This window comes from Camelina sativa, chromosome 4 (genome assembly GCF_000633955.1).
Source record: "Camelina sativa cultivar DH55 chromosome 4, Cs, whole genome shotgun sequence".
NCBI classification, from domain to species: Eukaryota; Viridiplantae; Streptophyta; class Magnoliopsida; order Brassicales; family Brassicaceae; genus Camelina; species Camelina sativa.
This window is the reverse complement of record NC_025688.1, coordinates 18,726,125-18,741,034: the sequence shown is the minus strand read 5'-3', so window position 1 is coordinate 18,741,034 and position 14,910 is coordinate 18,726,125. Positions and strand designations below refer to the sequence as shown.

At 31.8% G+C, this 14,910-nt stretch overlaps 4 protein-coding genes across 5 annotated transcripts in view; 3 read left to right on the top strand and 1 right to left on the bottom strand.

Annotated features, from left to right (window-relative positions):
• LOC104781130 (purple acid phosphatase 21-like) lies at positions 150-3,405 on the top strand. The gene is made up of 6 exons (XM_010505723.1): positions 150-293; positions 478-769; positions 1,408-1,802; positions 2,004-2,177; positions 2,523-2,611; positions 2,741-3,405. The coding sequence occupies exons 1-6, from the start codon at positions 150-152 to the stop codon at positions 2,934-2,936; spliced, it is 1,290 nt and encodes a 429-aa protein (XP_010504025.1). The 3' UTR covers positions 2,937-3,405.
• On the bottom strand, positions 3,061-4,436 carry LOC104781132 (zinc finger A20 and AN1 domain-containing stress-associated protein 6-like). 2 transcript variants are annotated; one of them, XM_010505724.1, is made up of 2 exons: positions 4,288-4,436; positions 3,061-4,009 (listed from the first exon to the last, which is right to left on the bottom strand). In XM_010505724.1, exon 2 carries the CDS (start codon positions 3,941-3,943, stop codon positions 3,422-3,424), a length of 522 nt encoding a protein of 173 aa, XP_010504026.1. In that variant the 5' UTR covers positions 3,944-4,009; positions 4,288-4,436; the 3' UTR covers positions 3,061-3,421. The 2 variants fall into 2 exon arrangements, with proteins under 2 accessions (XP_010504026.1, XP_010504027.1); XM_010505725.1 differs by lacking the exon at positions 4,288-4,436 and adding an exon at positions 4,106-4,239.
• On the top strand, positions 7,888-8,448 carry LOC104781129. The gene has a single exon (XM_010505722.2). It carries the CDS (start codon positions 7,943-7,945, stop codon positions 8,270-8,272), a length of 330 nt encoding a protein of 109 aa, XP_010504024.1. The 5' UTR covers positions 7,888-7,942; the 3' UTR covers positions 8,273-8,448.
• The window catches only part of LOC104781128 (probable purple acid phosphatase 20), a 4,025-nt gene continuing 2,639 nt past the window's right edge, over positions 13,525-14,910 (top strand). Inside the window, 2 exon segments of the mRNA XM_010505721.2 lie at positions 13,525-13,701; positions 14,656-14,845. Of these exon segments, the coding sequence (XP_010504023.1) occupies positions 13,564-13,701; positions 14,656-14,845 (328 nt within the window). The 5' untranslated portion in view covers positions 13,525-13,563.

The following is a 14,910-nucleotide window of genomic DNA, read 5'->3' as shown; positions in this document are numbered from 1 at the left end:
AAAAAAAAAAAAAAAAAAAAAAAACAAACTGTGTGACTTGACGAGTTGTATAAACAAACTTGAAACATCCATCGATCTCTTCAAATATTTGATCAATCCGTCACAACTTCTTCTCCTTCAGCTTCATCTACTCTTTCAAATTTAAGAAGATGAAAATCTTTGGTCTTTTAATTAGCTTTACTCTCTTCTTCTTTTCTCCGTTTGTATGTCAAGCTAACTATGATTCGAACTTCACCCGCCAGCCGCCTCGTCCCCTCTTCATTGTCTCACACGGGCGTTCAAATTTTCTCAATGTCCTCTTTGTTGCATTTATACGAGCGAACCATTTGAAACGTACGGGTTCTGCTGCCAATGCATGGCCTATCTCTTGCGTCCATGATAGGACATAAAATTAGCCTCTAAAATTAGTTTCTCTTGTTAACCAAAAATAAAGTTGTGTATTGGTTTAACGTTGCATTGATCATATATTAATTATAGGTGCACGTATCATTGGCGGGTAAAGACCACATGAGGGTAACATACATTACAGACGACAAGCATGTGGCATCGATGGTGGAGTATGGTAAACGTCCGAAAAAGTACGACAGAAAAACCTCCGGAGAATCCACTTCTTACAGATTCTTCTTTTACAGTTCCGGAAAGATCCACCATGTCAAGATTGGTCCTCTTCAACCCAACACCAAATACTATTACCGTTGCGGAGGCCACGGTGACGAATATTCTTTCAAAACCCCTCCATCCAAATTTCCTATAGAATTCGCTGTAGCTGGTAATAAATAGTTCCTTCTCTAACTGTGTCTACTCTTCATTTTCTCACTGTTTTGTCATTGATTGGGGTTCAAGATTTTTTTAAGACTGGTGCATAGGATGTCCCTTTTTGGAACGTGGAAGGTCTAATTGCCTATGTGGCCGTTGACCGCTGATTGGTCCATATAGTCATATGATCGTTCGGACATACCGAATCTGATCATAAATTGTTATAATCAATTAGTCATATTTTAATTAGTTCAAATGAATTATCAGAGACGGAGACAGACCATATAGATTATTAGTCTATATATAGGATTAATTCTACCTATATAACCAAATATTTGACTAAATATCTTTATGCAATAGCATGCAAACCGTGCGGGAAGTAATTACATGTATTCCACTTTTTATACATGTCCACAACTTTCTCGTTGGAGTTTATTTGTTTTTAAGTATACGCCAAATATAATCTCAAGCTTTTATAGTTTTATACACGTCTCATCTTTTTCTTCTATCTATTGTTGATTGTCCGTGCATGTTGGTTTTAACTCAAATGTTAGTAGTGGGGTTGAGTTGATGATAGTTTTTTGTGATTCCTAAAGTGAACACTAATAATGATTACTTACGAAAACACCGGTTATTGATGGGAAAATGAAGGTGACTTAGGCCAAACCGATTGGACAATAAGGACGTTAGATCAGATGATGAAACGGGATTTTGATGTCTTCCTACTTCCCGGTGACCTCTCCTACGCAGACACCCACCAGCCACTTTGGGACTCCTTTGGCCGCCTCTTAGAGACACTGGCTAGCACCCGCCCATGGATGGTCACGGAGGGAAACCACGAGATCGAGTCTTTCCCGATCGAAGAACACATAAGCTTCAAGTCATATAATGCGCGATGGCTCATGCCTCACGCTGAGAGCCTCTCTCGCTCCAATCTTTACTATTCTTTTGATGTAGCCGGCGTTCACACGGTTATGCTTGGTTCTTACACCCCCTTTGACTCCCACTCAGATCAGTATAAGTGGCTCCATGCCGATTTAAGAAAGGTAACTAGTTGGGATATAAATGAACTTTTGCGCTATTTGTTTGTAACATTTCTAAGTTAGTCATTGCGAAGACTAGTCTGGATTTTTACATGAGATCATTATGTTTTAGTTCTTGAAAAAAAAAATCATAATAAACTTGAATTCAACTGTTTCTCTATTTCTTGAAAAGTATTTTTTTTTTTGTGTGTGTGTGTGAGGGAGGTTGACCGTAAAAAGACGCCGTGGTTGGTGGCGGTGATGCACGCACCATGGTACAGCACAAACAAGGCGCATTATGGTTCTGGAGAGAAAATGAGAAAGGCCCTTGAGAGTTTGCTCTATCGTGCTCAAGTAGATATCGTCTTTGCCGGCCACGTTCATACCTATGAACGTTTCGTAAGTACCTCCCATCATCAATAACTTATTTTTAAAAAATTTAATGGCTAGAATGAAGTAAATATTGTCAAGTACACATGTTTTCAACTTAAATATTATTGTCAATACTTTTACGGAATGAATTTATGTATGATTTTATTTAGTGGTTTACTGTTTTAGAAATCATGTGAACTATACTTGCATGCATATATGCCGTTTCTCATAATTATACGGTTAATTAATTGTTACCAATATTATGTAGGGAAAATATTTTCGTACTTAATATCGTTTGATATTCATGCTTAGTAAATTTTTTTAAAAAACCGACTCTTTTACTTTATTAATTGCAAATTATGAATGATGTAGAAGCCGGTATACAACAAGAAAGCCGACCCATGTGGACCAATGTACATAACCATAGGTGACGGAGGCAACCTAGAAGGTCTTGCTTTACGGTATGTCACCTCCCACTAATAATAATTAATTACTAATCTAAGTTATACACTATGTTTTTCCACCCAATTAAAAATTGTTTTGGTTAATTTAAAACTGGTTTGTATAAGCAAAAACTTTAAAATAAACAGGTTCCATAAGCCACAGTCACCTTTGTCGGCATTCCGTGAATCGAGTTTTGGACATGGGAGATTAAAGATCACAGACAATAAACGAGCACACTGGTCGTGGCATAGAAACAACGACGAGATGTCAGTTATTGCGGATGAATTATCGTTTGAAAGCCCTAGAGCATCATCACATTGTCGTCGATCAAAATCGTTTTAGATGGTAAGCTCTAAAATCCACCCATACTCCTATATCATCTTTTGTGGTTGCGAATGTGAATAAAAAAAAAAAACTTTGTACACGCGAAAAGCTACACAATAAAATAAAAATAAAAAAAATGAAAAAGCCAACGCGAATAATCTTTTATTTCTTTCAGAGAGAGAAGAAAAGGAGAAATTAAAATTAAGGAAAGCGAAAGCGTCTCCATCCTAAAACCACATGACACGTGTCCCTTTTGATTGATACTAATATTTTTAAAAATACATAAAAATCTTATACAATAATATATATATATAAAAAACCCAATCGAACGGCTGAGATCAAATCAACACCATCGGGTAATTTTGTTTTTGTTTTTTTTTTTGTGTCGGGAGGAAGGAAGGAGGGGAGGGGAGCGGAGGCGGAGCCAATGCGCGTTTTTGGGGAAAGACTCGGAGGGAGGAAAAGTCAACGCATTCGCAAACGAACGGTTCAGATCTCATCTCTCAAATCTTCTGAAGCTTAGCTGCTTTAACCAAAGGATTCGCTTTAGCGATCTCCTCACGCCCAGCCGATTTGAAATCGTAGGTGCATCCGTGTACCTCCGGGTACCTATGAGCACCACAAAACGTCGTACCGCACCGGCAATTGAATCCTGTTAACCCGACCCGTTTCCTACACGTCGTGCATCGGTTCGGCGGTTTTTTCTCCGGTATGTCTAGCTTGGGTGAAGGATTTTGGAGGAGAGTAGGGATGATGATCTGAGGAGAAGAAGAAGAAGAAGAAGAAGAGACGGAGGCGATCTCTTCCGATGACGACGGAGGTGAAACGGAGAGAGGAGAAGAATCGACGGTGGATTTGTTGATGGAGGAGGAGGAGGAGGATTGTTGTTGTTGTTGTTGTTTGAGGCAGAGATCGCCGTAGCAATTGGAACAAAGATTCATGGTGGCGGAGCTGCCGAGGAAGCCACAGTTGTTAACACAGAGACGGTTGCTTTCTGGTGTTTGACATCGATGCTCTTCCGCCATAAGATCTTTCTTTAATATCGTCGATGATCAAAGGCTCGTCGTTGAAATATTTTTTTAAAGAAGTATCTGTAAAAAAAAACGTAAAAAGATTTGATTAGTTTAACAAATCTACAGAAATTAAAGAAAGACGAGAAATAAACAGAAAAAAAAAAAAAAACGAACCGGTTCTGGTCACCGAGAAAAGATAAAGTTTCCTCTGTTTTCTCTCGGCAACCAAAAGTAGAAAAAAAAAACAGAAATGAAACAAAGAAAGATGCGAAAAAGTTTTATCAAAAAGAAAGAAAGAGAGAGAGAGAGAGAGAGGTGAGAAAAAGAAGGAGATGAGGAGAGAGAGAGAGCTTTACCTGTTCTTGAGATAAGAGAAGTTTCAGTGATCGATGATGAAACTATTGGGAAGAGAAAAATATAAAAGTTATAAACAGAGAGAGAGAGAGAGAGAGAGAGAGAGAGAAGGAAACTACGGCGAATAGAGATAGACGACGACGACGCAGACGCTGCTTGCTGAAACAGTTAAATAGCAAAAATTATTAACGGTTTTTTTTTATATTATTTTTATGTTTTGAGTTATTTATTAACTAAAATGTATGTTTGGAACTAGTATAATCTAATTAGTGGTTGTAATGAAAAACTAATTATCTATTATTACCGGTAATGAAATTGCACTATTGGGAAAACAATCATATCTTTTTATATTTTTGATTGATTTTTAAAATGTCGTCATGTTGGTGTCATTTTATTGTATATTTTTTTCGTATTACTAGTATATACAGTATTCTGGTTTTACTTTTAGTTTACGGTTGATTTTTCATTTTCTACGAACAAAAATAAATGCTCTTTCCCCTACAAGAAAAAAAAAAGAAAAGAAAACTCAATTATATATGGGGTCAAACTTTCGGACCGTGTGAAAGTCATAACGTGTTTGATAGATATAATACCTTTGTAAAGAAGAAGAAGAAGGACCCACTTGAGATCTTTTCTCTTTTGTCAACTTGGGATTTTAATCTTACCAATCGTCGTTTCTAGTAGTATTACATTTTTTTTTCGGTTGGGAAACAAATTTGGACGGTCGAGTAATATTTTTGATCATGTTTCTAAGGTATTATTAAAACCTCTAATAATGATCAATTTGATACTTTGGAAGTGGGGAAATGATGTACGCAAGCCGTTGATTGGGTTTGGTTAATTACGATTTAAATATCACAAGATAATTGTTTAGAATGTTTATTAGTAGGGGAACGAACAATTATTTGTGTCTTCAGACTTTATTTTTGTTTTAAATAATTATTTTCATTAGGTGAAAGCATCCATCCAATATGATATCGGAATGTGATGTAGAAGATGATGAGATAAGTACTGGTTTTATTTTATACTTAAAAAAAAAAATCGCATTGCAAATAACTAACAAACATTCGATTCGACAAACTTCAACAAATACATTAGTGACTAGTTATTTAAACCTTTCTAAGATGCATGTTTAAAACAATTTTTCGGTTATTTAAACCATTTTGTTCACTTCTCTTTATTTTTATTTTAGCCAATGAAAATATAACATCTCATAATACATTTAAGAACTTATTTATTCACTTTCTTACAAAATAAGAAAACAAAATCTATATATATTATTATAAAATTAAAAACTTCAACCGCTTATTTATAAACTCAAACCAATATATAATTTCGTTCTAATTGTAAAATCTAAACCCTAACCATCTCATTTGTAAACCCAAACCGACATATAATTTCCTTCTGATTGTAAAATCTAAACCCTAACCATCTCATTTGTAAACCCAAACCGACATATAATTTCGTTCTACTTATAAAATCTAAACCCTAACCATCTCATTTATAAACCCAACCGACATATAATTTTGTTTTAATTATAAAATCTAAACTCTAACCACTTCATTTGTAAACCCAAACCGATATATAATTTTGTTTGAATTAATTGTAAAATCTAAACCCTAATCACCTTATTTGTAAATCCAAACTGATACATCATTTTATTTTAATTGTAAAATTTAAACCAAGTCAATATTTAACTTTTCTTAAAAAAAATTATACAGAATTTGTTTTCTTAATATGTATAGCTTTTTAATTTAATTTTGATTTATTTTTTTAAACAAAATAATATATAGAAGATTCTGATTGATTGAAAAGGAAGAAGTGAACAACAAGATTCACCTTAGGAGTGAACCTAAGTATTTCTCATGTTTAAATGCAAACACTATTTTATCCTCAAATCACGTTTCCATTATTTTTTGATTCGTCTAAACTACAAGAATGAGAGAATACACAATGTGAAACATGCATCTAAACACTAGAAGCTGTCACATCAAAATTAAAGTTTAAGTATGATTTATCTTAAGTTTAATCAATAATAGAGGAGATGTTACCAGAAAATATGTAAATCGTAAGAAAAGTAGAATGGAAAATAATCAAAAATTGCAACTATCAAAAAATAATCAAAAATTGCAACTATCAAAAACGAGTGATGATAAGTGAAGCGACGATAAAGGAGGAAGGAAACGAGTGACGGGCAAGTGGAGGCATGACACGAGGCAATACAACATGAGGAGTAAAAACGAGGCGATATTAAATACTATAATCCCAACAAGTAGGCATTTGGCCCAAGGTTGGCATTAGCCAATATCAACTAGAAATGTCTCAATTTTTTTTATACTCTTATATCGAATATTTTATCAATTGTAAGTAGTTTGTAAAATGATGTTAATTATAGTTAATTAATAATTTTAATGTAATTAGGGAAGTAGAAAAAATGTGTGTAAAGATAAAGATTTGTAAGAACAGGCTGGAAGGAAGAGGAGCCAAAATGGAAGTCCAGCCTTTCTCTTTATCCCAATAGTACACTCTTTCTAGCTTATCTTCCTCTATTTCTATTCAATTAGATTAAACTACAACATCATATATAGTACTAGTAGTACTGTCCAACGAAGCTACTTATCAACACGTGCCATACTTTTATCCTTAGAGCTATGGGCAACAAAATACATATTTTAGTTGGAGAAGAAAACAAAAGTTTCATATTATGATAGTAGTTGATCAGGATCGTCATATATAGAAGATTTAACGAAATATTTTGAAATAACATATAGAGCTGATATAATAAAATCTGGTCACAGATAGCTGATCTCATAAGATCATATTACTATGATAGGCTCTCTTTTCAATTTAAATAAAATAAGCTTTTGATTGTAAAAAAAAAAAAAAAAGAGAAGCTTTTACCTACTTTCTTTTTAGATAATTTGTTAGGAAAACTTTGCATCTTTTAGCTTGATTGGGCTTGGCCCATGGATGGTGTTCTATTCAATATGATGGAGATTTAGTTGATTGTAAGAACCTCATGTGATCTTTAGCAAATATTTGATTTGAACTTTGAAGTAGCATTTAAGAAAATCTTTTATAATGTGAAAAAAATATATACACAATTTCTTTGTAAAGTTCCCTTAGTAAACTATTACTTTGATCTTCTATATTTAGAACACATATTTTTTGAAAATTTCCAATTATCATGTTTTAAACAGAACGCTGCCGCAGTTTATTTTGAATATAATTTAACATTTATTCAAAAAAAATATATTTAGAGCACTAAACGTTTTTGTAATTTAAATATACAGTAGATAAATATTAGCGGATACTATATAGACGTGTTTAGTCTAGATTTAAAAATTGGATTATTCACAACCATTTGGTCAACTTAATTATTTAAACTTAAATTAGAGTATTTGTCTAGTAGTAATTAAGAGATGAACGGGAAGGATTCAAAGACAAGTCACCTAACACAAAAAGAACCTGCAACATTAACTATCAACCGTCTCAACTCCCGCCAATATTCATACCAACTCCAACAACATATAATCTTTTTCTAATCAAACTTAATCCATACACACATCTAATACAACATATATATCAATCCACAAAACCCTTCTCGTATAATCACCAAATCTTTCCCTTGAAACAAATCCCTTAAGAGATTTCAGAATGGGTAAGAGTTCTTCCATGGTAGTAGCAGAGAAGTTCTCTTGGTACTGCACGGTGTTTGCTGCCATGATGCTATTGATGAACTTCTTCCACGTAGTAGAGGAGGGTTCCACGGAGATCATGCAGAAACAACAGCCGTCGATGATGATCGCCGGATATCCTGATCGACGGCCAGCATGCGATGAGATATATGAGGTGAAAGAAGGAGAGACGTTACAGACGATAAGTGAGAAGTGTGGAGATCCTTACATCGTTGAAGGGAATCCTCATATACATGACCACGATGATCTTTTCCCGGGACTTCTCATTAGAATCACTCCTACGTTTTAATCTCAAGTGATTCTTGATGTATTTATAAATCTGTTACGAATGAGTTTTTGTTTTTTTTTGACGTACGTGTGATTATGAGATCTCTGCTGGGAAATATCGTATTAGTAGTTGTATAACATATGATTCTAAAATTAAAAAACTTTGGTGGATTGCAAAATTCGGATTATATTATTTAAGTCAAATTTACGTACCAATGAACCAAAAAAAATTCATAATATTGACTTTGATTTTGTTGTTGTTTAATCTGATTTGATTACTACCATTAGAAATTTAGAAGTGGTGATACTTACAAAGCATAACTATGTATGGGAGGATTAGTTGGAAAAATGATAAATCTAAAATTTAAGTTAATGGAGCACTGGAGGAAACATATGACGACGTACCTCATTCGAGACGTCGTACACAATTCCACCCAATTTTCGATGTGATTTTTAAATTTATAATTACTAAGTTAGACCCTCCCTATGCTAGGATACTATATCAAATTATTGAAAAATATATATATATATTTTCAAAATTAGATTAATTGTATAAACAGTGGTTTATCCAATAATAAGATATAAAAATATACTAATAAAATTAAAAAAAATAGAGAAATCACAAATAGCCTAACTAAACTTAATGTATGTTTTTATTTTTTATTTACCTTTTGTGAGACATATATTAGTGTAGTTTGAATTTGTGGTGTTTTTTTTTTTTTGCAGTTTATACAAATTTAACCACATAATTGTTATATAGTATTTTTTTTGTTGTTATAAAATTTATTATTTGTAAAAGTACATAGACATATTTTTACTTTAGTCTCATTTTGTGTATTATTTAATATTATTAGGCATTTGTAAAAATACCATTTTTCAATACCTTTTTGCAAATATACTTCTCTAATTGCCCATTTTTAATAATACAGTTTTTTTTAATATACAAAATGACTAAATTATAAACTCTAGACTCCAAATATTAAATCATACTTCTTAAAACTATACCCTAAGGTAAAATAGAAAACCCAAACCTAAAAAATCAATTTAACACATCGTAATTATGCAAAAGAGGACAAAAATGAAAATGACAAAAAAAAAATGATATTTTTGAGAAAGAGTATCTATAAAAAGGTATTACTAACATTTTCGCATATTATTATACTTATGTTGAATAGCATAGCAATTAGGTTGATTGTCAAAGTAAAGTCACTGATTTTAAACTAAAATATAAAACCTTCAATTCTGGAACTTAAATATTGTTCAATTTATCATTAGTTGGTGTTCTTATATATAAAATCACTATCAACACTAATCTCAAACTTTATTTTATTTACTTGTTGTGGGAGATATATTAATGTAGCTTGATTTTATGGTGTATTATTTTTGTAGTTTATACAAATTTAATCACATAATTTTTATATAGTTTTTTGTTCTGAGAGAAGTTATTTAATTCTATTTGTTGTTCTTTTTTAAAAAAAAAAATCTATTTGTTTTGTTTGATAATAATTCCATGTAAGTCAATATACACATACATAGTTTTACTTTAGTTTGGTTTTGTGTTATTCGTGGTTAATCTTAATTTATATTCTATTTGTATTATATTAGTATTTTATTTGTATTATATTTATATTTGACTAATATTATACTTTACTAATATGATACTTATGTTGAATTGATTTAATTATTATACTTGGTTAACATTAGCATATTTTTAAAAGTTATAAATGATTTACTAATTTATTTATATTTAAGCTATAATTTTAAACTTTAATTTTTGGAAAATATTGATAGACATACAATGATTAATAATATACTTAGTTGATATTATTATATTTTTGAAAATTGTAAATGATTTTTTAATTTAGTTTAAATTTAGGCTATAAATTTAAACATTTGTTTTCTATAAATTTAAACATGTGTTTTCTAAAATTATTGATGATGTTTATCTTATAATTTAATTGGTTACACAATTTAAATGATGTGTTAGTTCCTAAAAATTTAGAAATGCTGATGCGGAACAGAAAATAATTATTATTGGCCGAGAGATATGAGCTGTATTAATGAAATGTTTTTATTGGTAAACAAAGCAGCTTAGTATTTAACCAAAATGCTGATTTGTAAGTATTCGAGAGAAATATATGGTGTTTTTATTGTATTGATAATTTTAAAAGTTTGGTATTAATAAGACTAATTTATAGTTGATGTATCCTTATAATTAGTAATGTCTGTATATGAAAATCTAATTATTTTAAAAAGACAGAAATTAATTGTTATATTTTGCCAAATTTAGAGAATCTTTTATCCAATAAGATTAAGCCACATCAAAAAAAAAATTATTTTGTTTTTAAAAATCAAAATTTTTTCAAATGATCGTGTAGAGAAGAGAAAAGGAAAAAAAGAAAAAAATCTTACTGATGTGTGAAATAGGTTTTATCGGTAAATTAAACTGCTCCATCCACGACTTCCACTTCCTTCTCATCATATATATCTATTGAAAAAAATGTACGAGAGGATAAAAAAAACATTAGATATTTTGAAACTGACCTCCTTCTTCCCTACGATCTATAATTCTACGCTTCCTAAGAATGGAACAAAATGAATTTCCAAAATTGATGTGTATGTTGATATTCACGGACATGGGCAACAAAGCCAAAAGTAAGTATTGCTGTCTAGATCGAGATTGATTGTTTTTTTGTCTTTGTCTTTCTATTTACAATTTCTGTTTTCAGATTTCACAAGTTTGGCTCTTAGTTTATTCATCGTGGTTTTGTATATTCATCAAATTCTGAGTTTCATAATAGTTTCTGTGTTCAAAATTATGAATTGACATGTGGATTTATAGGTTCAGATTAAAAAATCAAATCTCCAGTTATGCCACTTGAGATTTTACACAGCTTTCCTTCAAAATAAGTCTGGAAGCAGAACCATGTGAAATCAGCGTTGGATTGTCCTTACAATTCTATTTTTTTTCCTATCCGTATGTCTCTCTGTTTTCTTTGTATTTTATTTCATCCAAAACATTTCATCAATTTTACCAAAAAAAAAAAACATTTCGTCAACTTCTCTTTCTCCTACAAGAAAGAAGCTTCTAACGTGAGACATATATTTTTCTCTATAGTTAGTATCAGATTGTGTGAAAATGATGTTTAAGTGAACTGACCATTTCTCAATTTTGTATTAGTTTAGGAGATGTCGAATGAAGAAAAGAGAATAGACCAAAAAAAAAAAAAAAATCAAGGCTAAAAACGTAAGTTTCAATCTTTAGTTACTCTCTCTCTTTGTTTTTTTTTTTCTGTTTTGTTTATTATGTTAATTTTTCATAAAGGATTCAATCCTTTTTTTCTTGCAGATTGCGATATCTATTGCAGCAGAGGCGAATACATATCAGATGGTTAAGCCATATCGGGACTTCCATATACAAAGACTAGAAAAGAAGCAGAGCGCGCGAGTTGCAGGCTTGATTGGAGAAAGAGCTTGATAGAACTAAAAGGTCTGTTTAATTCTGGACAAGTTCTGATTTTCTGTTGGCAGTCATTTGAGTTGAAAATATGTTTATTTACTATTAACAGTTTGTATATATGAATGGTAAGGGAATCGCTATTAAACTCAAGGATCAAAATTAAGATAGATGATTTTTTTTCGCTGAATGGTAGCTTCTTTCTTATGTTCGTTGTGGTTTTTGATATCTGTTTGTTGTTGCAGAGATCAAAACACATTCAAAACTTCTTTTGTTGCTGTTGGTTCAAAGATATACGGTTTGGATGGTTTTTACAGTTTTGGTGTGACTTCGAATGTGTTAGCCATTGATTGTACGTACGTCTTATACGGTACAGCCCGTCTCCCTCATTCCTAGGCCTATTGTGATACAATCCCACCCTCATCGACAAAATCTACGTAATCGGAGAGTGTTTAGTCATCGGAGGATAAAGAAGGTCATGGTGCTTAATACAGAGAGAAAAATGTGAGAGCTTGAGGCTAATGACTAAGCCAGCCATGAAGATAGGTCAAACGTAGTCTGGTTGTGTGGTGGTGGAGGGTAAAATTTACATAAGAGATCCAACGAATAACTTTGTTTAAGGTCTAAAGGTAGAAGATGTGAAATGGATGAGATTCTAAATTCTAAGAAGTGGGAGTATGCATATGTTGTTGACGATATTTTGTATAACTACTACTCCATGATTCTTAAGAACAGATTAAAAGCGTATAGTTGATACAAAGCACAAGTGTTGGGAGTCGTAAAAGGAGTGGAACTTTCACTTATGGTTTTTTGGTGATGCTAGCTGGTATTATTGTTTGATGCACAAACTTTCGTTTTTAAAACATGGGTAGATGCATCATCACGTATTAAGGCTTTTGTTTATGCAACAGGTTTTTTCCCCTCCAATGTTTGTGATGATGCGATGATTTTTTTAGAGACCAATATTTATTTTTTATTTGTTTAGGTATTTCATTTGACAGTAATAACATTTTAAATATAATTAGTTGTTAAAAATCAAACATTTTTAAGTTAGAAAAATAATTTTCCGTACGTTCCGACCAAAAAAATAATTTCTCGTACGTAGTATGGGTCTAATACTAGTAATAAATAATTTGAAATAAAATGGAATAAATATTGTGACATTTTAATTTCCTGACATGGCAAAAGAAATGTAATTATCTTCTTCTCTCTAAATTATTATTTAGTTCAAAGGCAATATAAATGTCTTAAGTAAATAGTTTTTATAAGGTTATGCATTGTTTTATTAGATACTTGAATTCATGTGAGATCGGTCGCAGAGGTGGTACTATAACCAATTGACTGTAGACACTTCTCTAAATAGCATAATTTTAGGTGAGATTTAAAATAATTTTATAATAGATCATATCAATTTCCCTAAAATCATTAAAATCATATAAAAATCCAGTAAAACTCAAATCAATTGGAAATATTAGATTGAATACACCTCCCTTAAATATAAAAATTCAAAAAACTCAAATCACTTATAAATATTAGATTGAATACACCTTCCTTAGATATTTCCCCCTCCCCCAAATATAGAATCATTTATATGCATGTAGGTTCCGAATATGTGACAAATTCGAGTTATCTGTAATTGCTTTCACAATTTTTTTCTTAATTAATGCACATTTACAAATTACTAAGTTTTTTATGGGTCAAATACATTTCCCAATTTTCAAAACTTCCCAAAACTAAAAAAAGAAAAGAAAAAGGATTAGTATATAAACACCATGTCCATTCATTCTTTTTTTTTCTTTGTCAAAGGTCATCCTTGTTCTATTCTTCTTTCCCCATCTCTATCTCTCACCGTTAGAATGGTGAAGGTTTGGGGTTTGGTGGCGATAGTGCTTATTGTTTTGGCCGAAAATGTCTTGTCTTATGATCGGCCGGGTCCTCGCCAAAATATAGTGATCCATCCTTCTAACGAAGATGATCCTACGTTCCCCGAACAGGTAATTTACATTCAAATCTGTATTTTCTGTTTATATTACTTATGTAAATCGTTTAAAGTAGGATTTTGACACGACAAGTCTCAAGACGTTATGTCGTTCACTCTTTAGATCTTTGTGTGTTTTTCAAACATAAGCATGGATTTTAAGAAAACCTCTGTACCTTCGGCATCTTGGATATTGTAGTTTTTTTTCCTTAGACCTTCATAAAATAAATATTGCTCACAAGAAAAATTGTAAAAACTGTGTTATAATAATAGATCTGTTAAGTTTCTTAATCGTCTTAGAAAATTGTTACACGGAAGCATTTGTCATAATTAGGGGTGATTTTACACCAATATACACTGTACAAAAACACATGTTAATTGAATTGGACACTGTTTACGCATTTTATTATTACAAAACGTTGAATGGAGACATTTTGAGGCTTTGAGGGTGTCATTTTGAAGACATGCATTTCCACTCTCCAAAAATAATTTTCTTGACAGAATTAATTACCTTAGTTACCCATATATTTATACTAAATCCCAGTCAGATAGCTAATTATAATTGTGCCTACAAGGAAACATCCCCTCTATATGATCCTATTTGAATTGTAAAAATCAAAAATGATATGGGATATATATGATACACATCCGTAACTCAAATAAGATTTTGTTTCCACAGTAGTCAATCACAGTTTAAATGCAAAATTATTCAGAGATCCTCACCTAACATGTTAACATATGTTCTATGAAAGCACGGCAAATTCACCAACTTTGTCTTGTGTCTGTTAGATCCTTTCGTCACTCATCGGTTTTGCTTGTACGCTTTGTTACTTTCCTATTTTTTACTTTAATTACTTTTTTTTTAAAATCTTATGCATGTTTTTATTTACATCTTAAACTTTGGCTAAAAATTTGTTTCCAAGTTACTTACTATTGAGTTCGTGATGTTTAACTACAATTATAAATTCAGGTGCATATATCTCTGGTCGGGCAAGATAAAATGAGAATATCATGGATAACAAAACACCCAATCATACCATTCCCGAGTGTTGTATATGGCACAGTCTCTGGCAAATACGAAGGCTCGGCTAATGGAACATCGTCGTCGTACCACTACTTAAGGATCTACCGATCCGGCCAAATTAATGAAGTGGTTATAGGTCCATTAAAGCCCAATACAGTTTACTATTACAAATGTGGACGCCCAGATTCAACTCAAGAGTTC